The 22,904-nt window shown below is 53.5% G+C and overlaps 1 protein-coding gene across 2 annotated transcripts in view; it reads left to right on the top strand.

Moving 5' to 3' along the window:
* Nucleotides 1–22,904, top strand: part of MMP15 (matrix metallopeptidase 15) — a 49,885-nt gene that overhangs the window by 7,062 nt on the left and 19,919 nt on the right. For both annotated transcript variants that reach the window (XM_073564381.1, XM_073564382.1), the window contains 6 exons: nucleotides 370–674; nucleotides 1,822–1,983; nucleotides 2,137–2,342; nucleotides 4,370–4,508; nucleotides 4,581–4,731; nucleotides 6,337–6,452. In XM_073564381.1, the coding sequence (XP_073420482.1) occupies nucleotides 370–674; nucleotides 1,822–1,983; nucleotides 2,137–2,342; nucleotides 4,370–4,508; nucleotides 4,581–4,731; nucleotides 6,337–6,452 (1,079 nt within the window). The remainder of the gene's footprint in view (nucleotides 1–369; nucleotides 675–1,821; nucleotides 1,984–2,136; nucleotides 2,343–4,369; nucleotides 4,509–4,580; nucleotides 4,732–6,336; nucleotides 6,453–22,904) is intronic.

Here is a 22,904-nt window from a genome sequence, read left to right as displayed (position 1 = left end):
GGAGGTGACTAAGATAAGACACAATGTAACAGCAGAATAGTGACTGCAGCTCTGGAGATGACTAAGATAAGACACAATGTAACAGCAGAATAGTGAGTGCAGCTCTGGAGGATAAGACATGTTGTAACAGCAGAATAGTGACTGCAGCTCTGGAGGTGATTGGAGGATAAGACCTGATGTAATAGCAGAATAGTGACTGCAGCTCTGGAGGTGACTGGAGGATAAGACACGATGTAACAGCAGAATAGTGACTGCAGCTCTGGAGGATGAGATATAACAGCAGAATAGTGACGTCGGGGCATGTGGGGGTGAGAACTGTGGGGGAGGGGGGGCCTGTGTGTTTCCATGGTGACATCCCCCTCCCCGCAGTATACAGAACCACTCGGCCCGGCTCGGTGTGTATAACTCGCAGGACGCTGTGCGGAGAGCCTTCGCTGTGTGGTCGGGGGTGACGCCGCTCACCTTCTCAGAAGTCCCATATGAGAGCTTACTTCAGCGCCAGGCTGGTGCCGACATCCTCATCCTCTTTGCCTCTGGTTTCCATGGTGACAGCTCTCCCTTTGATGGTCCTGGTGGGTTCCTGGCCCACGCCTACTTCCCTGGTCCGGGCATGGGTGGTGACGCACATTTTGACTTAGAAGAACCTTGGACCGTGGACAACAGCGACCTGTCAGGTAAGGACCAGATTCATGTGAGGCATCGAGTAGCAGCTTTATGGCTGGGCGTCTCTGTGGGGTCGTGTAGCTGGAGGCTGTGGCCACGAGGGGTCTAGGAGTAGCAATGCCTGGGATATGCGAGCGGCTGGTGTGGGGGCCCCGGCATTGGAGAGCCACCATTTTGGGAGCCCCGGGATGGGCGAGCGGCTGGTGTTGGGGACCTGGGATGGGCGAGAGGCCGGTGCGGGGACCGGGATGGGCGAGCGGCTGGTGTTGGGGCCCTGGGATGGGCGAGTGGCTGGTGTTGGGGCCCTGGGATGGGCGAGTGGCTGGTGTTGGGGCCCTGGGATGGGCGAGTGGCTGGTGTTGGGGCCCTGGGATGGGCGAGAGGCCGATGCGGGGCCCTGGGATGGGCGAGCGGCTGGTGTTGGGACCCTGGGATGGGCGAGCGGCTGGTGTTGAGGCCCTGGGATGGGCGAGCGGCTGGTGTTGGGACCCTGGGATGGGCGAGCGGCTGGTGTTGAGGCCCTGGGATGGGCGAGCGGCTGGTGTTGGGGCCCTGGGATGGGCGAGCGGCTGGTGTTGGGGCCCTGGGATGGGCGAGCGGCTGGTGTTGGGGCCCTGGGATGGGCGAGCGGCTGGTGTTGGGGCCCTGGGATGGGCGAGCGGCTGGTGTTGGGGCCCTGGGATCGGCGAGAGGCTGGTGTTGGGGCCCTGGGATGGGCGAGCGGCTGGTGTTGGGGACCTGGGATGGGCGATTGGCTGGTGTTGGGGCCCTGGGATGGGCGAGCGGCTGGTGTTGGGGCCCTGGGATGGGCGAGCGGCTGGTGTTGGGGCCCTGGGATGGGCGAGCGGCTGGTGTTGGGGCCCTGGGATGGGCGAGCGGCTGGTGTTGGGGCCCTGGGATGGGCGAGCGGCTGGTGTTGGGGCCCTGGGATGGGCGAGAGGCCGGTGCGGGGACCGGTATGGGCGAACGGCTAGTGTTGGGGCCCTGAGATGGGTGAGCGGCTGGTGTTGGGGCCCTGGGATGGGCGAGAGGCCGGTGCGGGGACCGGGATGGGCGAGCGTCTGGTGTTGGTGCCCTGGGATGGGCGAGAGGCCGGTGCAGGGACCGGGATGGGCGAGCGGCTCCTGAGCTCGCTGGGGTAACCTCTGTCCTTCACAGGGAATCACCTCTTCCTGGTGGCCGTCCATGAGCTCGGACACTCGCTGGGCCTGGAGCACTCTAATAACCCCACTGCCATCATGGCGCCGTTCTACCAGTGGATGGACACAGAGAACTTCCAGCTGCCTGAGGACGACAGACGTGGAATCCAGCAGCTGTACGGTGAGGATCCCTGTTCCCGTCGCACCCTCCTCGCCCCATTGGTGTTCCTGCATCTCACCCTATTGCCCTCTCCCATAATCCCGCAGGCTCCTGCTCACCCGTCACTCCCCTCGGGCCGCTCACAGGCAGTGTCTCTTACTCTTGTCTGCGCAGGAGGCCCAGGCGGTGATACCCCAAGCACCCCGCCGATTCCCACTCCTGGCCGCCCTGACAGGAGACCCCCAAAAATACCATCGGGAGGGAAGCCAGAGCGGCCTGGAAATGCCCCTCCTAGAAGGCCGGACCAGTACGGGCCCGATATCTGTGAGGGAAACTTTGATGCAGTGGCCGTCCTGAGAGGGGAGATGTTTGTCTTCAAGGTAAACTGGTCTGGTCCTGACAACACTATGATGTGGCCCCCTCACTGTGAGGTGCCCCCTGCTCGCTATCACGTGGCCCCCTAGCCCGCCCCCTCGCTGTGAGGTGCCCCCTGCTCGCTATCACGTGGCCCCCTAGCCCGCCCCCTCGCTGTGAGGTGCCCCCTGCTTGCTATCACGTGGCCCCCTAGCCCGCCTCCTCGCTGTGAGGTGCCCCCTGCTTGCTATCACGTGGCCCCCTAGCCCGCCCCCTCGCTGTGAGGTGCCCCCTGCTTGCTATCACGTGGCCCCCTAGCCCGCGCCCTCGCTGTGAGGTGCCCCCTGCTTGCTATCACGTGGCCCCCTAGCCCGCCCCCTCGCTGTGAGGTGCCCCCTGCTTGCTATCACGTGGCTCCCTAGCCTGCCCCCTCACTGTGAGGTGCCCCCTGCTTGCTATCACGTGGCCCCCTAGCCCGCCCCCTCGCTGTGAGGTGCCCCCTGCTCGCTATCACGTGGCCCCCTAGCCCGCCCCCTCGCTGTGAGGTGCCCCCTGCTCGCTATCACGTGGCCCCCTAGCCCGCCCCCTCGCTGTGAGGTGCCCCCTGCTCGCTATCACGTGGCCCCCTAGCCCGCCCCCTCGCTGTGAGGTGCCCCCTGCTCGCTATCACGTGGCCCCCTAGCCCACCCCCTCGCTGTGAGGTGCCCCTGCTCGCTATCACGTGGGCCCCCTAGCCTGCCCCCTCGCTGTGAGGTGCCCCCTGCTTGCTATCACGTGGCCCCCTAGCCCGCGCCCTCGCTGTGAGGTGCCCCCTGCTTGCTATCACGTGGCCCCCTAGCCCGCCCCCTCGCTGTGAGGTGCCCCCTGCTCGCTATCACGTGGCCCCCTAGCCCGCCCCCTCACTGTGAGGTGCCCCCTGCTCGCTATCACGTGGCCCCCTAGACCGCCTCCTCGCTGTGAGGTGCCCCCTGCTCGCTATCACGTGGCCCCCTAGCCCGCCCCCTCGCTGTGAGGTGCCCCCTGCTTGCTATCACGTGGCCCCCTAGCCCGCGCCCTCGCTGTGAGGTGCCCCCTGCTTGCTATCACGTGGCCCCCTAGCCCGCCCCCTCGCTGTGAGGTGCCCCCTGCTTGCTATCACGTGGCTCCCTAGCCCGCCCCCTCACTGTGAGGTGCCCCCTGCTTGCTATCACGTGGCCCCCTAGCCCGCCCCCTCGCTGTGAGGTGCCCCCTGCTCGCTATCACGTGGCCCCCTAGCCCGCCCCCTCGCTGTGAGGTGCCCCCTGCTCGCTATCACGTGGCCCCCTAGCCCGCCCCCTCGCTGTGAGGTGCCCCCTGCTCGCTATCACGTGGCCCCCTAGCCCACCCCCTCGCTGTGAGGTGCCCCTGCTCGCTATCACGTGGGCCCCCTAGCCTGCCCCCTCGCTGTGAGGTACCCCCTGCTTGCTATCACGTGGCCCCCTAGCCCGCGCCCTCGCTGTGAGGTGCCCCCTGCTTGCTATCACGTGGCCCCCTAGCCCGCCCCCTCGCTGTGAGGTGCCCCCTGCTTGCTATCACGTGGCCCCCTAGCCCGCCCCCTCACTGTGAGGTGCCCCCTGCTCGCTATCACGTGGCCCCCTAGACCGCCCCCTCGCTGTGAGGTGCCCCCTGCTCGCTATCACGTGGCCCCCTAGCCCGCCCCCTCGCTGTGAGGTGCCCCCTGCTCGGTATCACGTGGCCCCCTAGCCCGCCCCCTCGCTGTGAGGTGCCCCCTGCTTGCTATCACGTGGCCCCCTAGCCCACGCCCTCGCTGTGAGGTGCCCCCTGCTTGCTATCACGTGGCCCCCTAGCCCGCCCCCTCGCTGTGAGGTGCCCCCTGCTCGCTCTCGCTATCACGTGGTCCCCTAGCCCGCCCCCTCGCTGTAAGGTGCCCCCTGCTCGGTATCACGTGGTCCCCAGCTCTCTATAATGAGGCCTCGCCCCTGTGATGTGCCTCCAATCCCCGTGACACTATGACCTCACAGGGGACAGACCAGTTTGGCGGTGGCCCCTCACCCTCTGTCATGTCCCTGCGCAGGGCGCCTGGTTCTGGAGATTGCGCAACAAGCGGGTGTTGGATCACTATCCCATGCCGATCGGCCATTTCTGGAGAGGACTCCCGGCCAATATCAGCGCTGTATATGAGAGAGACGATGGGAAGTTTGTTTTTTTTAAAGGTGAGTCTGCGGGGAGGAGGTGGAGGAGGTGGCGGGAGCGTGGTCATCTGAATGTAGTCGTCTGATCGGCAGGGGATAAGTTCTGGTTGTTCCGAGAGGCGAATCTAGAGCCCGGGTATCCGCAGCCGCTGAGCAGCCTGGGCTACGGCATCCCCTACGATAGGATCGACACGGCCATATTCTGGGAGCCCACCGGATACACCTACTTCTTTCGGGGTGACAGGTAAGTCTGAATCTGTGGGCTCCCCCCTCGTCTCCGTGACCCTGCTCCCCTCCTCATGCTGCTCCCCTCCTAATGCTGCACCCCATCGGCACCGTGACCCTGCTCCCCTCCTCATGCTACACCCCCTCGCCACCCTGACCCTGCTACCCTCTTTATCCTACACCCCCTCGCCACCCTGACCCTGCTCCCCTCTTCATGCTGCACCCCCTCGCCACCCTTACCCTGCTCCCCTCCTCATGCTACACCCCCTCGCCACCCTGACCCTTCTCCCCTCTTCATGCTGCACCCTCTCGTCACCCTGACCCTGCTACCCTCTTTATCCTACACCCCCTCGCCACCATGACCCTTCTCCCCTCTTCATGCTGCACCCTCTCGTCACCCTGACCCTGCTCCCCTCCTCATGCTGCTCCCCTCCTAATGCTGCACCCCATCGGCACCGTGACCCTGCTCCCCTCTTCATGCTGCACCCCCTCGCCACCCTGACCCTGCTCCCCTCTTCATGCTGCACCCCCTCGCCACCCTGACCCTGCTCCCCTCTTCATGCTGCACCCCCTCGCCACCCTGACCCTGCTCCCCTCTTCATGCTGCACCCCCTCGCCACTCTGACCCTGCTCCCCTCTTCATGCTGCACCCCCCTCGTCACCCTGACCCTGCTACCCTCTTTATGCTACACCCCCTCGCCACCCTGACCCTGCTCCCCTCTTCATGCTGCACCCCCTCGCCACCCTGACCCTGCTCCCCTCTTCATGCTGCACCCCCTCGCCACCCTGACCCTGCTCCCCTCCTCATGCTACACCCCCTCGCCACCCTGACCCTTCTCCCCTCTTAATGCTGCACCCTCTCGTCACCCTGACCCTGCTCCCCTCTTCATGCTGCACCCTCTCGTCACCCTGACCCTGCTCCCCTCCTCATGCTGCACCCTCTTGTCACCCTGACCCTGCTCCCCTCCTCATGCTACACCCCCTCGCAACCCTGACCCTGCTCCCCTCCTCATGCTACACCCCCTCGCCACCCTGACCCTGCTCCCCTCCTCATGCTGCACCCCCTCGCCACCCTGACCCTGCTCCCCTGCTCATGCTGCACCCTCTCGTCACCCTGACCCTGCTCCCCTCCTCATGCTGCACCCCCTCGTCACCCTGACCCTGCTCCCCTCTTCATGCTGCACCCTCTCGTCACCCTGACCCTGCTCCCCTCCTCATGCTGCACCCTCTCGTCAGCCTGACCCTGCTCCCCTCCTCATGCTGCACCCCCTCGTCACCCTGACCCTGCTCCCCTCTTCATGCTGCACCCTCTCGTCACCCTGACCCTGCTCCCCTGTTCATGCTGCACCCTCTCGTCACCCTGACCCCGCTCCCCTCCTTATGCTGACCCTGCCTCGTACTGACCCCGCTCCTCTTCCTCATGTCCATCCGAAATCCGAACGTCATCGTGACGCCGCACCCCTTCCTCCTGTCGACCCCCTGCATCCCTGCCTCGTGCTGCCCCTGCCTCGTACTGACCCCGCACCCCTTCCTCGTTCTGACCCCCCCCGCACCCCTGCCTCGTACTGACCCCCCGCACCCCTGCCTCGTGCCCATAATCTTATGGCGTATTTTGTTTCCTCAGTTACTGGCGTTTTAGTGAGAAGACTCGCTCTGTAGACACAGGTTACCCCAAATCCATAAAGGTCTGGGCTGGGATCCCCGACTCCCCTAAGGGCGCCTACATGGAAGCAGACACTTGTGAGTATAACATGATGATTCTAGAAAAGGCTGATATCGGGGGGTAACCGTATTCTTTGGCTATGCTGTCGTGTGATGATACGGATGGGTTCACTCGCCATTGAAAAGACAAACGTCTATCAAGTTCAAGTTTGAAACGGGATAAAAAGAAAAGTAAATGAACAAGAGGAGGAGGAGGTCATCCATCCACCGCAACAGTGTCAGAGAAGAGCGTGATGTGTGTCATCCATCCACCGCAACAGCGTCAGAGAAGAGCGTGACGTGTGTCATCCATCCACCGGAGCAGCGTCAGAGAAGAGCGTGACGTGTGTCATCCATCCACCGGAGCAGCGTCAGAGAAGAGAGTGACGTGTGTCATCCATCCACCGCAACAGTGTCAGAGAAGAGCGTGACGTGTGTCATCCATCCACCGGAGCAGCGTCAGAGAAGAGCGTGACGTGTGTCATCCATCCACCGGAGCAGCGTCAGAGAAGAGCGTGACGTGTGTCATCCATCCACCGCAACAGCGTCAGAGAAGAGCGTGACGTGTGTCATCCATCCACCGGAGCAGCGTCAGAGAAGAGCGTGACGTGTGTCATCCATCCACCGGAGCAGCGTCAGAGAAGAGAGTGACGTGTGTCATCCATCCACCGCAACAGCGTCAGAGAAGAGCGTGACGTGTGTCATCCATCCACCGGAGCAGCGTCAGAGAAGAGCGTGACGTGTGTCATCCATCCACCGGAGCAGCGTCAGAGAGAGGGTGACGTGTGTCATCCATCCACCGCAACAGTGTCAGAGAAGAGCGTGATGTGTGTCATCCATCCACCGCAACAGTGTCAGAGAAGAGCGTGATGTGTGTCATCCATCCACCGCAACAGTGTCAGAGAAGAGCGTGATGTGTGTCATCCATCCACCGCAACAGCGTCAGAGAAGAGCGTGATGTGTGTCATCCATCCACCGCAACAGCGTCAGAGAAGAGCGTGACGTGTGTCATCCATCCACCGGAGCAGCGTCAGAGAAGAGCGTGACGTGTGTCATCCATCCACCGGAGCAGCGTCAGAGAAGAGCGTGATGTGTGTCATCCATCCACCGCAACAGCGTCAGAGAAGAGCGTGACGTGTGTCATCCATCCACCGGAGCAGCGTCAGAGAAGAGCGTGATGTGTGTCATCCATCCACCGCAACAGCGTCAGAGAAGAGCGTGACGTGTGTCATCCATCCACCGGAGCAGCGTCAGAGAAGAGCGTGACGTGTGTCATCCATCCACCGGAGCAGCGTCAGAGAAGAGAGTGACGTGTGTCATCCATCCACCGGAGCAGCGTCAGAGAAGAGCGTGACGTGTGTCATCCATCCACCGGAGCAGCGTCAGAGAAGAGCGTGACGTGTGTCATCCACCGGAGCAGCGTCAGAGAGAGGGTGACGTGTGTCATCCATCCACCGGAGCAGCGTCAGAGAAGAGCGTGACGTGTGTCATCCATCCACCGCAACAGTGTCAGAGAAGAGCGTGATGTGTGTCATCCATCCACCGCAACAGCGTCAGAGAAGAGCGTGACGTGTGTCATCCATCCACCGGAGCAGCGTCAGAGAAGAGCGTGACGTGTGTCATCCATCCACCGGAGCAGCGTCAGAGAAGAGAGTGACGTGTGTCATCCATCCACCGGAGCAGCGTCAGAGAAGAGCGTGACGTGTGTCATCCATCCACCGGAGCAGCGTCAGAGAAGAGCGTGACGTGTGTCATCCACCGGAGCAGCGTCAGAGAGAGGGTGAAGTGTGTCATCCATCCACCGGAGCAGCGTCAGAGAAGAGCGTGACGTGTGTCATCCATCCACCGGAGCAGCGTCAGAGAAGAGCGTGACGTGTGTCATCCATCCACCGGAGCAGCGTCAGAGAAGAGCGTGACGTGTGTCATCCATCCACCGCAACAGCGTCAGAGAAGAGCGTGACGTGTTTCATCCATCCACCGGAGCAGCGTCAGAGAAGAGCGTGACGTGTGTCATCCATCCAACGGAGCAGCGTCAGAGAACAGCGTGACGTGTGTCATCCATCCACCGGAGCAGCGTCAGAGAAGAGCGTGACGTGTGTCATCCATCCACCGGAGCAGCGTCAGAGAAGAGCGTGACGTGTGTCATCCATCCACCGGAGCAGCGTCAGAGAAGAGCGTGACGTGTGTCATCCATCCACCGGAGCAGCGTCAGAGAAGAGCGTGACGTGTGTCATCCATCCACCTCAACAGCGTCAGAGAAGAGCGTGATGTGTGTCATCCATCCACCGGAGCAGCGTCAGAGAAGAGCGTGACGTGTGTCATCCATCCACCGCAACAGCGTCAGAGAAGAGCGTGACGTGTGTCATCCATCCACCGGAGCAGCGTCAGAGAAGAGCGTGACGTGTGTCATCCATCCACCGCAACAGCGTCAGAGAAGAGCTCTGTATATACTATATACCCACAGCTCCTCTCTGTAGTCACACGCTCTGTATATACTATATATCCACAGCTCCTCTCTGTAGTCACACGCTCTGTATATACTATATCCACAGCTCCTCTCTGTAGTCACACGCTCTGTATATACTATATATCCACAGCTCCCCTCTGTACTCACAAGCTCTGTATATACTATATATCCACAGCTCCTCTCTGTAGTCACACGCTCTGTATATACTATATATCCACAGCTCCTCTCTGTAGTCACACGCTCTGTATATACTATATATCCACAGCTCCTCTCTGTAGTCACACGCTCTGTATATACTATATATCCACAGCTCCTCTCTGTAGTCACACGCTCTGTATATACTATATATCCACAGCTCCTCTCTGTAGTCACACGCTGTGTATATACTATATATCCACAGCTCCCCTCTGTAGTCACACGCTCTGTATATACTGTATATCCACAGCTCCTCTCTGTAGTCACACGCTCTGTATATACTATATATCCACAGCTCCCCTCTGTAGTCACACGCTCTGTATAAACTATATATCCACAGCTCCTCTCTGTAGTCACACGCTCTGTATATACTATATATCCACAGCTCCTCTCTGTAGTCGCACGCTCTGTATATACTATATATCCACAGCTCCTCTCTGTAGTCACACGCTCTGTATATACTATATATCCACAGCTCCTCTCTGTAGTCACACGCTCTGTATATACTATATATCCACAGCTCCTCTCTGTAGTCACACGCTGTGTATATACTATATATCCACAGCTCCCCTCTGTAGTCACACGCTCTGTATAAACTATATATCCACAGCTCCTCTCTGTAGTCACACGCTCTGTATATACTATATATCCACAGCTCCTCTCTGTAGTCACACGCTCTGTATATACTATATATCCACAGCTCCTCTCTGTAGTCGCACGCTCTGTATATACTATATATCCACAGCTCCTCTTTGTAGTCGCACGCTCTGTATATACTATATATCCACAGCTCCTCTCTGTAGTCGCACGCTCTGTATATACTATATATCCACAGCTCCTCTCTGTAGTCACACGCTCTGTATAAACTATATATCCACAGCTCCTCTCTGTAGTCACACGCTCTGTATATACTATATATCCACAGCTCCTCTCTGTAGTCACACGCTCTGTATATACTATATATCCACAGCTCCTCTCTGTAGTCACACGCTCTGTATATACTATATATCCACAGCTCCTCTCTGTAGTCACATGCTCTGTATATACTATATATCCACAGCTCCTCTCTGTAGTCACACGCTCTGTATAAACTATATACCCACAGCTCCTCTCTGTAGTCACACGCTCTGTATATACTATATATCCACAGCTCCCCTCTGTAGTCACACGCTCTGTATATACTATATATCCACAGCTCCTCTCTGTAGTCACACGCTCTGTATATACTATATATCCACAGCTCCCCTCAGTAGTCACGTTCTGTATATACTATATATCCACAGCTCCTCTCTGTAGTCACACGCTCTGTATAAACTATATATCCACAGCTCCTCTCTGTAGTCACACGCTCTGTATAAACTATATATCCACAGCTCCTCTCTGTAGTCACACGCTCTGTATATACTATATATCCACAGCTCCTCTCTGTAGTTACACGCTCTGTATATACTATATATCCACAGCTCCTCTCTGTAGTCACACGCTCTGTATATACTATATATCCACAGCTCCTCTCTGTAGTCACACGCTCTGTATAAACTATATACCCACAGCTCCTCTCTGTAGTCACACGCTCTGTATATACTATATATCCACAGCTCCCCTCTGTAGTCACACGCTCTGTATATACTATATATCCACAGCTCCTCTGTTATGATTGAGTCACCGTAGGAGGCAAAAACAGAAATGCTAGCTAGTCCTGAAAACCAGAGAAGTTGGCAACTATCAGATTGCAGACCCCTGAACCTATCAACACAACTAGCAGTAGCCGTGGGGGGTTCCTACGATGACCTAGACCCCTCGATCACAGCCGGAGAGATACATAGGCCTAAAGAAGGAAAGGGGAAATCTAACTGCCCCAGAGCAGACCCCAAAGCAATAGGCAGCCCCCCACATATAATGACGGTGAAGCAAGGTGAAAACACTTACACAGACAGAAAGACAGGCTGAGAAAAGACGGGGCCCAAAAACTACCTAGATAGGAACGGATAGGAAGGCTGCTGTCTGCAATCTGCCAAAACCCTATCAGAGACAAAAGCCAACAAGCTGATATAAAAATGGCCCTGAAGCAACTAAGCTTCAAAAACTAAATCAGCACTCAGGTACTTTCAGAAGACAGAGCTCTAGGAACACTGCACACTCCAGCAGGGAGTGGAAGAATCCAAAAAGCAAGAAAAACAAAAACAAATCTTAGATGCAAAAAGGCAAAACAGAAAACTTAGCTTTAGGAGAGCAGGAATCAGACTGGAGTCCAAGAGTCCACAGAGAAATCACCCGCAGGGCAGAAAGGGCGTAGGCTGCCTTAAATCCAGTCAGTGACTCCACTCAGCCAATCGTCCTCATTAGTCCCAGGTGCCTGACAATCAGGCTCACTACCTTCCTTCATTAGAATAGGGAGTTCACCAGGCCTCAGTGACGGAGGGGAAAATGAACTCACAACAGTACCCCCCCCTTGAGGAGGGGTCACCGAACCCTCAACAACGCTACCAGGGCGATCAGGATGGGCCCGATGAAAGGCACGCACCAATCGTTTGGCATGAATATCAGAGGCAGAGACCCGGGAATTATCCTCCTGACCATAACCCTTCCACTTAACCAAATACTGGAGTCTCCGTCTAGCCAGACGGGAATCCAGAACTTTCTCAACCTCATATTCCAAGTTACCTTCAACCAATACAGGGTCCGGAGGTGCCACCTCAGGCACAACTGGCTCAACAAACCTCTTCAACAAGGACTTATGGAACACATTATGGATCTTAAATGTGACAGGAAGAGCCAAACGAAAAGAGACCGGATTAATAATCTCCAAAATCTTGTAAGGTCCAATAAATCTAGGTTTAAACTTAGGAGAAGCCACCTTCATAGCAATATTTTTTGATGATAACCACACCATATCACCAACCTTAAACTGGGGACCAATGGTCCTATGTCGATTGGAAAACCGCTGGGCCTTTTCCTGAGAGAGAGAGAACTTATCCACCACTTGGTCCCAGATCTGGTGCATTCTCTCCACCACAGTGTCAACACCTGGGCAGGCAGAAGGCTCCACCTGCCCTGAAGAAAATCGAGGATGAAACCCAAAGTTACAAAAAAAAGGTGACATCAAAGTGGCAGAACTAGCTCTATTATTTAAAGCAAATTCGGCCAAGGGCAAAAATGAAACCCAATCATCCTGATCATCGGAAATAAAACATCTCAAATACGACTCCAAGGTCTGGTTTGTTCTCTCTGTCTGCCCATTGGTCTGAAGGTGAAAAGCAGAGGAGAAGGACAATCTGAATTCCCAACTTGGAACAGAACGTCCTCCAAAATTTAGACACAAATTGAACTCATCTGTCAGATACAATGTTCTCAGGAATCCCGTGCAAGCGAACCACCTGTTGCAAAAACAGAGGCACCAACTCAGAGGAAGATGGCAACTTAGGGAGTGGTACAAGATGGACCATCTTAGAGAACCTATCACAAATCACCCAAATAACAGTCATTCTTTGAGAGACCGGCATATCAGAAATGAAATCCATTGAAATATGGGTCCATGGCCTCCTGGGGACCGGCAAAGGCATCAACAACCCACTAGAGCGAGAACAAGATTTAGACCGGGAGCAAGTCCCACAGGACTGCACAAAATTCCTGACATCATGAGACAAGGTGGGCCACCAAAAAGAGCGACTCACCAGATCTCTAGTACCAAAAATACCTGGATGACCAGCCAATGCAGAGCAATGAACTTCAGACATCACTCTCTTCTTCCACTGGTCAGGAACATACAACTTTCCAATGGGACAACGCTCAGGTTTGTCCTCCTGGAACTCTTGCAGAGCAAGTCTCAAATCGGGCGAGATGGCAGAAAGAACTAACCCTTCGCCTAAGATGGTGGCAGGCTTGGTCACCACAGGAGAATCAGCAAAGAAACTCCTAGAGAGGGCGTCAGCCTTGACATTCTTAGTTCCAGGAAGGAAAGAGACCACAAAATCAAAACGTGTAAAAAACAAGGCCCATCTAGCCTGTCTAGGGTTCAAGCGTTTAGCCGACTCTAGGTAAATCAAATTTTTGTGATCGGTGAGGACCACAACTTGATGTTTGGCTCCCTCCAACCAATGTCTCCACTCCTCAAATGCCCATTTATTCGGTCGTCCATGACAGCACCACCTGAGAGAGGGGATCCGCCCTTCTTAGGAACAGGAAAACCTACAGATACAAAAGGGCGGCACCTCTCCCACGCATCAGTTGGTTTCCTGTTCCTAACAAGGACAGAACTCCCTACAGATCGTCCGTCATGGATAACCGAATCCCAGGCCAGCGGACCGACTCAGGTAGCGGGGGGTTCTCCTACCTCGGTCTCGCTGGGGGCCCTGGATGCGCCACGGTGGGTCCGGGTAGGATTTCCACGGCAGTGGTAGGAGCAGGCGGAGACAGGGTCCGGCGGTCGCCTTCTCCACGGGCCGGTGAGGTAAACGGGTCCCCCTGTGTCTCCTTCCCCCGGGGGTGCGGTCCGTTCGGGCGGGCGCCGCCGGCGGTGTCCCACAAAGGGAGCGGCAGTTCCGAGCCGGCGGCGCAGTTCTAGCCCCTTGCCGCGCGTCCCTGCGGCCTCTGTCGCGCGGGGAAGTGACGCGGCGAAGGGGGCGGGGCCTAGCGCCGAAACCGGAAGTCGGATGCCGGCGACTTCCTGTTGTGGTGAACGCGCGCCGATGCGCGTCCGCCGCCTGAGGGGGCCGGGCACCTGAAGGGGAGGGGAGGATCGCGGGGAGCGGTCCAATGGGGGGCCCGAACACCGGACAGAGTCCTGCTAATCCGGAGGGGGAGCCTTCTTAAGGCAGAAGGCATCGCTGCGGAGGTGCTTCTGGAGGCCCAGCGATAGACACAACAGAAGCCCCCATGGACCCACAGGAGGTGCAGCCCATGGCAAAGCGCCCCAGTGACCAACCTAAGAGGAAGGAGGGACGTTCAAGTGGACGGAGCCACAGCAGTTCCTCTAGGTCAAAGGATCCTCCCGCAGCCCCCCATGATCCGGTACCTGTCCTCATCTGCAAGGGTAAGAGATCTGCGAGAATGTACCCTGATGCAGTGTCCCCTTATGTGTTTGATTCTCAGGGGAAGAAGGCCACAGGGAAGCAGAAGCACAAGGAATGTGCCCTCTGTAGTTGCCCCTTACCAGATGGCCACCCCAAGAGATTGTGTCAGTCTTGCGTGAGACAGACGGTAGGGACGGAGATGAGGGGTAGAACGTGAGTGGAGTATCAGACTCTTACACTCTTCCCTATTTATGCAGGTAGCGGAAGAAGCTCCAAGCTTCGCTACAGACCTGAGGCAATTAATCAGGACTGAAATAAAAGCCCTATCAAAAGAAGGTTCTTCTAAAAGAAGACGAGCTAGTGTTTCAGGCTCAGAGTCTTCAGTCGGCCCTAGGAAGGAAGATATCTCCTCAGAGTCCTCGGCCTCCTCTTCTTCTTCCGAAGAGGATTCCGGCCGGTTCTGCTTTCCCTTGGACCAAATGGATAAATTAATTAAAACCATAAGGTCAACCATGGGGGTAGAAGAAAAAAAGACAGAACTGTCTGCTCAGGACATTATGTTCGGGGGTCTAGACCCCAGAAAACAAAGGACTTTTCCACTAAACGAAAAAGTCCAGAGCCTGATTGACAGGGAGTGGAAAAAAACGGAAAAAAGGGGTTCTATGCCGCCCGCTTTCAAACGTAGATACCCCTTTGAGGACCCAATAGTAAGTCGATGGGATAAGGCCCCCAAGCTGGATGCAGCGGTAGCTAAAGCCTCAAAAAAGTCATCTATACCCTTCGACGATATGGCCTCCCTTAAAGACCCCCTAGATAAAAAGGCAGATTCCTTTTTAAAGGGCACATGGGAGATGTCAGCAGGCGCCCTAAGGCCAGCAATAGCAGCCACGTGCGCAGCCAGATCCATGATGGTCTGGCTGGATCAATTGGACTCTCAGCTAAAGGATGGAACCTCGCGAGCCTCCATCCATAAGTCTCTACCAATTATCCAGAATGCTGCTGCCTTTCTGGCAGATGCCTCGGCGGACTCAGTAAGAATGGCGGCTAGGTCTGCAAGCTTGTCTAATTCGGCCCGAAGAGCCCTCTGGTTAAAATGCTGGCCGGGAGATATCCAAGCCAGGTCCCGTCTCTGTTCTATCCCCTGTGAGGGTGAATACTTGTTCGGCCCCGTCCTAGACGAACTGTTAGAGAAGGCCGGGGATGAGAAAAAGAAATTTCCGAGTCTGCCGAATACATCCTGGAGACGTCCCTTTTCTAGGAAAGGGTATTCCCGCAGGAGACAGGCCAGAGATCAGAACAGATGGGACAACAAAAAAACCAGAGGTACGGGCTTCATGTATGGAGGAGGGGGGCGCCAAGAAGGTCCATCACGGGATAATAAGAAGCCGCCCCAATGACTAGTGGCTCCGGTAGGAGGAAGATTATCTGCCTTCTACCCGGCCTGGGCCAAAATCTCGAATAGCAGCTGGATACTGGGGGTGATAGCTACAGGACTGCACCTAGAGTTCGCCTGCGTTCCCCAAGATCGGTTCAAGGTAACTCCACTCAAATCTTCCCCGCTAGAACAAGCTGCCCTGGAGACCGAGGTCCTCGAGCTGCTGGACAAAAAAGTCCTGACGAGAGTTCCAGAGGAAGAGAGGGGGAAAGGCTTCTATTCCCCCCTGTTCTTGGTCCGTAAACCGGACGACTCATTTAGGGCTATATTTAATCTCAAAGCCCTCAATAAATTCCTGGTTGTACGTCCATTTAAAATGGAAACAATCAACACCGCAATAAAGATGCTGTTTCAAAACTGCTTCATGGTGGTCCTAGATCTGAAAGACGCTTACTATCATATACCCATAGGTCTAGCACACCAATCTTTCCTTAGACTGGCGGTTCAGTTGGATGGGTCAATCCAGCACTTCCAGTACGCGGCCCTACCCTTCGGGGTGGCGGTTGCGCCTCGAGTATTCACCAAAGTGATGGCAGAAGTGATGGCCCATCTGCGCGAACTAAACATTCTAGTCGTCCCCTATTTAGATGACCTCCTTATAATAGGCAGTTCAGCCGAGCAATGTTTAGAACAGTTACAGAAAACAACGGCGGCTCTAGAGCGGTTGGGATGGCTACTTAATATCAAAAAATCCCGTTTGCAGCCATTAAAAATTCAACAATTTCTAGGCCTAACCCTAGATTCAAAAAAGCAGGAATGCCGCCTGCCCCCAGAGAAGCTGCTGCACCTGCATGGCCAGGTCCTGAACGCCTCCAACAACCCCTCCATGTCCCTCAGGAAAGCCATGTCCCTGTTGGGTTCCCTCTCGTCCTGCATTCCCGCGGTCCAGTGGGCCCAAGTTCGTACGAGAACTCTACAGGGCGAAGTTTTATGGTATCAGAGGATTCTTGGGGGTAACTTAGAAGGTCGACTGACCTTATCTAGAAACACAATAGAGTCCCTGGAGTGGTGGCTAGAAAGAAATAACTTGTCTAGAGGGGTCCCTTGGGAGTATAACATTACCCGCGTGGTCACCACGGATGCAAGTCCTTCCGGTTGGGGGGCACATATGGAAGAAATTCTGGTCCAGGGCCTATGGGAACGAGATCAGATACAAATGTCTTCTAATTTGAAAGAATTAACAGCGGTAGTACTCGCAGCTAAAGAGCTCCTTATGTATCTACAGGGCCATCACGTACGAGTTCTATCAGACAATCGAGTGGCCGTGGCCTATATCAACCACCAAGGCGGAACTCGATCCAGAACTCTGATGAAGGTGGCAGGACAGTTGTTCCAGCTAGCAGAGCGTCATTTTTTATCTCTCACGGCTCTTCACATAAGAGGGAAAGAGAACATCGCGGCAGATTTCCTAAGCCGCAATCTGTTAAAACAAGGAGAGTGGGCCTTAAACACCTCCATTTTCGTTCAGATTGTGCACAGATGGGGTCAGCCAGAGGTGGATCTATTCGCCACCAAGGAGAACTCGAAAACGACACAGTTTTGCTCCCTAAACCCCAGGGAGACTCCTCTGGCAGTAGATGCGCTTCTGATAAAATGGGACTTCAGGCTAGCCTACGCCTTTCCTCCCCTATCTCTACTTCCTCTAGTGTTGAGGAAGATCAGGAAAGACAGGGCAAGGGTCATAGTCATCGCCCTGTTCTGGCCCAGAAGAGCATGGTTTTCGAACCTCAGGATCATGTCGGTAGACGATCCTTGGGTTCTCCCGGACATCCCGGACCTTCTGTCCCAGGGCCCGGTCTTCCACCCTCAGGTGGCTGGCCTACATCTCACGGCGTGGAATTTGAGCGGTCACTGCTAGAAAGTAAAGGCTTCTCTCCAGACCTAATTGACACTCTACTAAAAAGTAGGAAAGTAGTGACAACTAAGATTTACGTCAGAATTTGGAAAAGGTTCCTCGAAAGCTCAAATGTAAATACTGGTGATTCCGTCCCCATAGGCCAGATCTTGGAATTTTTACAAAAAGGGCTGGACTTGGGTCTCTCCACCAGTACCCTTAAAGTACAGGTATCCGCCTTAGGGGCCCTCTTTAGCTGCAACATCGCGGCTAATTATTGGGTCAAAAGATTTATCAAAGCAGCGAGTAGATCCAGACCAATAGTAAAGAATAGACTCACGCCATGGGATTTGAACCTAGTCCTCACAGCTATGACAGAAGCGCCATTTGAACCCACCTCGTCGGCCTCTATTAGGAGCCTGTCCCTCAAAATAGCTTTCCTAATAGCCATAACGTCAGCCCGTAGGGTAAGCGACATTCAGGCATTGTCTAGGCGCCCACCTTTTCTTCAGGTAAAGGAGGATAGGGTAATACTTAGACCTGACCCAGCGTATTTACCAAAAGTAGCCTCCAGCTTTCATAGGTCGCAGGAAATAGTCCTTCCATCCTTCCTCCCTAAACCAACTAATGAGAAAGAGGAGAAGCTACACACTTTAGATGTTAGGAGATGCCTCTTGGAGTATCTAGCAGCTACCGATCCCTGGAAGAAAGACAATGCTCTCTTTGTCTCCTACCAAGGCCCTAGAAAGGTCTTAGGGTGTCCAAAAGTACACTAGCCAGGTGGATTAGAGAAGCAATCTCGTTAGCTTATGCCTCAAAAGGTAGAGTAGCTCCGGAGAAATTGAAGGCGCATTCCACCAGAGCCGTGGCAACCTCGTGGGCCGAGAGGTCGGAAGTCTCCATCGACCAGATTTGTAAGGCGGCCACTTGGTCCTCTCCGAGCACTTTTTATAGTCATTATAGACTAGACTTGGGTGCCTCTGCAGACCTCTCCTTCGGTACCAGGGTTCTGCAGGCTGTAGTCCCCCCCTAAAGTAGTGATTACTCTCTGTAATTCTCTCAGGTGGTGCTGTCATGGACGACCGAATAAAGTCTTAGTTACTCACCGGTTAACCGTATTTTTCGGAATCCATGACAGCACCCATAGATTCCCTTCCCTTAGTTAATTTGGGTGTGCACGTCTTCCCTTTGTACATATCCACGGGTGATAAAGATTTAAGTGTTGATATTGTTGTACATATAATTATGCATTAACCTTGGAGGTCCTCTTTTTATACTCTGTAATCCAACTGATGCGTGGGAGAGGTGCCGCCCTTTTGTATCTGTAGGTTTTCCTGTTCCTAAGAAGGGCGGATCCCCTCTCTCAGGTGGTGCTGTCATGGACTCCGAAAAATACCGTTAACCGGTGAGTAACTAAGACTTTCATGGCCAACAGTTCCCGATTCCCCACATCATAGTTACGTTCAGATGAAGAGAACTTATGGGAAAAGAAAGCACAGGGATTCATTTTAGATGTTACCGGATCCTTTTGGGACAACACCGCTCCTGCACCAATCTCAGAAGCGTCCACCTCCACCTGAAACGGGAGTGAGACATCAGTTTGCCGCAGAACCGGGGCGGAGGTAAATCTACGCTTCAGCTCCTGAAAGGAAGTAACCGCCTCCGGAGACCAATTCAACACATCCTCACCCTTCCTGGTCAGGTCAGTCAATGGTTTGGCAATACTAGAAAATTTTGCTATAAATTTCCGATAAAAATTAGCAAAACCCAAAAACTTCTGGAGGGCCTTCAAAGAAGTGGGCTGAACCCAATCGTAAATGGCCTGTACCTTGGCCGGGTCCATTTCAATAGTTGACGGAGACAAAATAAATCCCAAAAAAGAAATTCTCTGTACCCCAAAAAGGCATTTAGATCCTTTGACATACAGAGAATTCTCTCTCAAGATCCGGAACACAGTCCGAATATGTTCCACATGAGAATCTCAATCCTTGGAGAAGATCAAAATATCATCCAGATAGATAATCAAAAATTTATCGATAAAGTCTCGGAAAATATCGTTCATGAAGCACTGGAAGACAGAAGGGGCATTAGTGAGCCCAAAAGGCATCACCAGGTACTCAAAATGTCCCTCCGGAGTATTTAACGCCGTCTTCCATTCATCCCCCTGCTTAATGCGGATAAGATTATACGCCCCCCTCAGGTCAAGCTTGGTAAACCAGCAAGCACCTCTGACTCTAGAAAATAGATCCGAAATCAGGGGTAACGGATACTGATATTTAACAGTAATTTTATTGAGGGCACGATAATCAATACAAGGCCTTAAAGAACCATCCTTCTTGGCCACAAAAAAAACCCCGGCACCTAAGGGTGAAGAGGATGGTCTAATATGACCCTTCTCCAACGCCTCCTTAATATAGGATCGCATAGCCTCGTGCTCGGGTACAGATAAATTGAAGAGCCGACCCTTAGGAAATTTACACCCAGGGCTCAGTTCAATTGCACAGTCATAACTCCTATGAGGAGGCAAGGACGAAGACTCATTCTCACTAAATACATCATAGTAGTCCGCCAAATAGTCAGGAACCTCATGCGACTGAGGAGAGGTGGAAAAAACCGGAGCCTCACTAAAGGCACACCGGCAACCCCAACTCACCACAGACACAGACTTCCAATCCAAAACTGGATTATGAATCTGCAACCAGGGAAACCCCAGAACAACGACATCATGCAGACCATGCAACACCAAAGATCTGCAATTTTCTTGGTGGTCTGGGGCGACCCGCATGACCAACTGGGTCCAAAACTGAGGTTTATTTTTAGCCAGAGGGGTAGCATCAATCCCCCTCAAAGGGATAGGCGTCTGCAGAGGTGTCAACGTAAATCCACAACGTTTAGCAAAATCCAAGTCCATTAGGTTTAGCGCTGCTCCTGAATCCACAAAAGCCTTGGCGGAAAATGTGGACAGGGAACAGATCAGAGTAATCGCCAAAAGAAACTTAGGCTGAACCCCACCAACAGAAAACGTGTGTGCAAAGCGTTTCTCGCGTTTAGGACAAACAGAAATAACATGTGAGGCATCTCCACAGAAAAAACACAGCTTATTACGCCTTCTGAACTCCTGACGTTGCGCCTTAGACAAAACTCTATCACATTGCATATGTTCAGACGTCTGTTCAACCGGTGGCAACACCTCTCGTGCAATCCTGCGATCACGTAAACGCCGATCAACCTGAATGGCTAATGACATAGAATCGTCCAGACCAGAGGGAACAGGAAATACCACCATAGTATCTTTTACGGCTTCTGACAAACCCTTCCGAAAGAGAGCAGCCAAGGCATTATCATTCCAGGTAGTAAGGACCGCCCACTTTCGGAACTTTTGACACTACAACTCTGCAGATTCTCGACCCTGGTTCAATGCTAACAGGGTCTTTTCAGCCTGATCAATAGCATTAGGTTCGTCATACAACAACCCCAAGGCTTGAAAAAATGCGTTCACATTAGTCAGAATAGGATCATCTGGATTCAAAGAAAACGCCCAATCCTGGGGATTGCCGCGCAGCAAAGAGATGACAATTTTAACCTGCTGCGCGGGGCTCCCTGACGAGTTAGGCTTCAAAGCAAAAAATAATTTACAATTATTTTTGAAACTCAAAAATTTAGATCGATCCCCAAAAAATACATCAGGTGTAGGGATCTTTGGTTCAACAGCATGTGAACGAGCAAGATAGGCGGAAATTCCCCGCACTTCAGCAGCGAGCTGCTCCACACGATCAGACAATTGCTTTATCTCCATTGAGAGAAAAAAAAATTCCCCCTACGGCCTCAGAGATATAGAGGAAAGAATATACACTTTTTTTTTTTTTTTTTTAAACACAATTCTTTCCTGCTATTGAGTACCCCAGGATCAGCGGTATGGTGGGTGATTCTGTTATGATTGAGTCACCGTAGGAGGCAAAAACAGAAATGCTAGCTAGTCCTGAAAACCAGAGAAGTTGGCAACTATCGGATTGCAGACCCCTGAACCTATCAACACAACTAGCAGTAGCCGTGGGGGGTTCCTACGATGACCTAGACCCCTCGATCACAGCCGGAGAGATACATAGGCCTAAAGAAGGAAAGGGGAAATCTAACTGCCGCAGAGCAGACCCCAAAGCAATAGGCAGCCCCCCACATATAATGACGGTGAAGCAAGATGAAAACACTTACACAGACAGAAAGACAGACTGAGCAAAGACGGGGCCCAAAACTACCTAGATAGGAACGGATAGGAAGGCTGCTGTCTGCAATCTGCCAAAACCCTATCAGAGACAAAAGCCAACAAGCTGATATAAAAATGGCCCTGAAGCAACTAAGCTTCAAAAACTAAATCAGCACTCAGGTACTTTCAGAAGACAGAGCTCACGGAACACTGCACACTCCAGCAGGGACTGGCAGAATCCAAAAAGCAAGAAAAAACAAATCTTAGATGCAAAAAGGCAAAACAGAAAACTTAGCTTTAGGAGAGCAGGAATCAAACTGGTGTCCAAGAGTCCACAGAGAAATCACCCGCAGGGCAGAAAGGGCGTAGGCTGCCTTAAATCCAGTCAGTGACTCCACTCAGCCAATCGTCCTCATTAGTCCCAGGTGCCTAATAATCAGGCTCACTACCTTCCTTCACTAGAATAGGGAGTTCACCAGGCCTCAGTGACGGAGGGGAAAATGAACTCACAACACTCCTCTCTGTAGTCACACGCTCTGTATAAACTATATATCCACAGCTCCTCTCTGTAGTCACACGCTCTGTATATACTATATATCCACAGCTCCTCTCTGTAGTCACACGCTCTGTATATACTATATATCCACAGCTCCTCTCTGTAGTCACACGCTCTGTATATACTATATATCCACAGCTCCTCTCTGTAGTCACACGCTCTGTATAAACTATATACCCACAGCTCCTCTCTGTAGTCACACGCTCTGTATATACTATATATCCACAGCTCCCCTCTGTAGTCACACGCTCTGTATATACTATATATCCACAGCTCCTCTCTGTAGTCACACGCTCTGTATATACTATATATCCACAGCTCCTCTCTGTAGTCACACGCTCTGTATAAACTATATACCCACAGCTCCTCTCTGTAGTCACACGCTCTGTATAAACTATATATCCACAGCTCCCCTCTGTAGACACACGCTCTGTATAAACTATATATCCACAGCTCCTCTCTGTAGTCGCACGCTCTGTATATACTATATATCCACAGCTCCTCTCTGTAGTCACACGCTCTGTATATACTATATATCCACAGCTCCCCTCTGTAGTCACACGCTCTATATATACTATATATCCACAGCTCCCCTCTGTAGTCACGTTCTGTATATACTATATATCCACAGCTCCTCTCTGTAGTCACACGCTCTGTATAAACTATATATCCACAGCTCCGCTCTGTATATACTATATATCCACAGCTCCCCTCTGTAGTCTCACGCTCTGTATATACTATATATCCACAGCTCCCCTCTGTAGTCACACGCTCTGTATATACTAATATAT

The sequence above is a fragment of the Dendrobates tinctorius genome, unplaced genomic scaffold, assembly GCF_039654945.1.
Source record: "Dendrobates tinctorius isolate UK_male_01 unplaced genomic scaffold, ASM3965494v1 ptg000450l, whole genome shotgun sequence".
Taxonomy (NCBI): Eukaryota; Metazoa; Chordata; class Amphibia; order Anura; family Dendrobatidae; genus Dendrobates; species Dendrobates tinctorius.
This window is presented reverse-complemented; position numbering and strand designations above follow the sequence as displayed.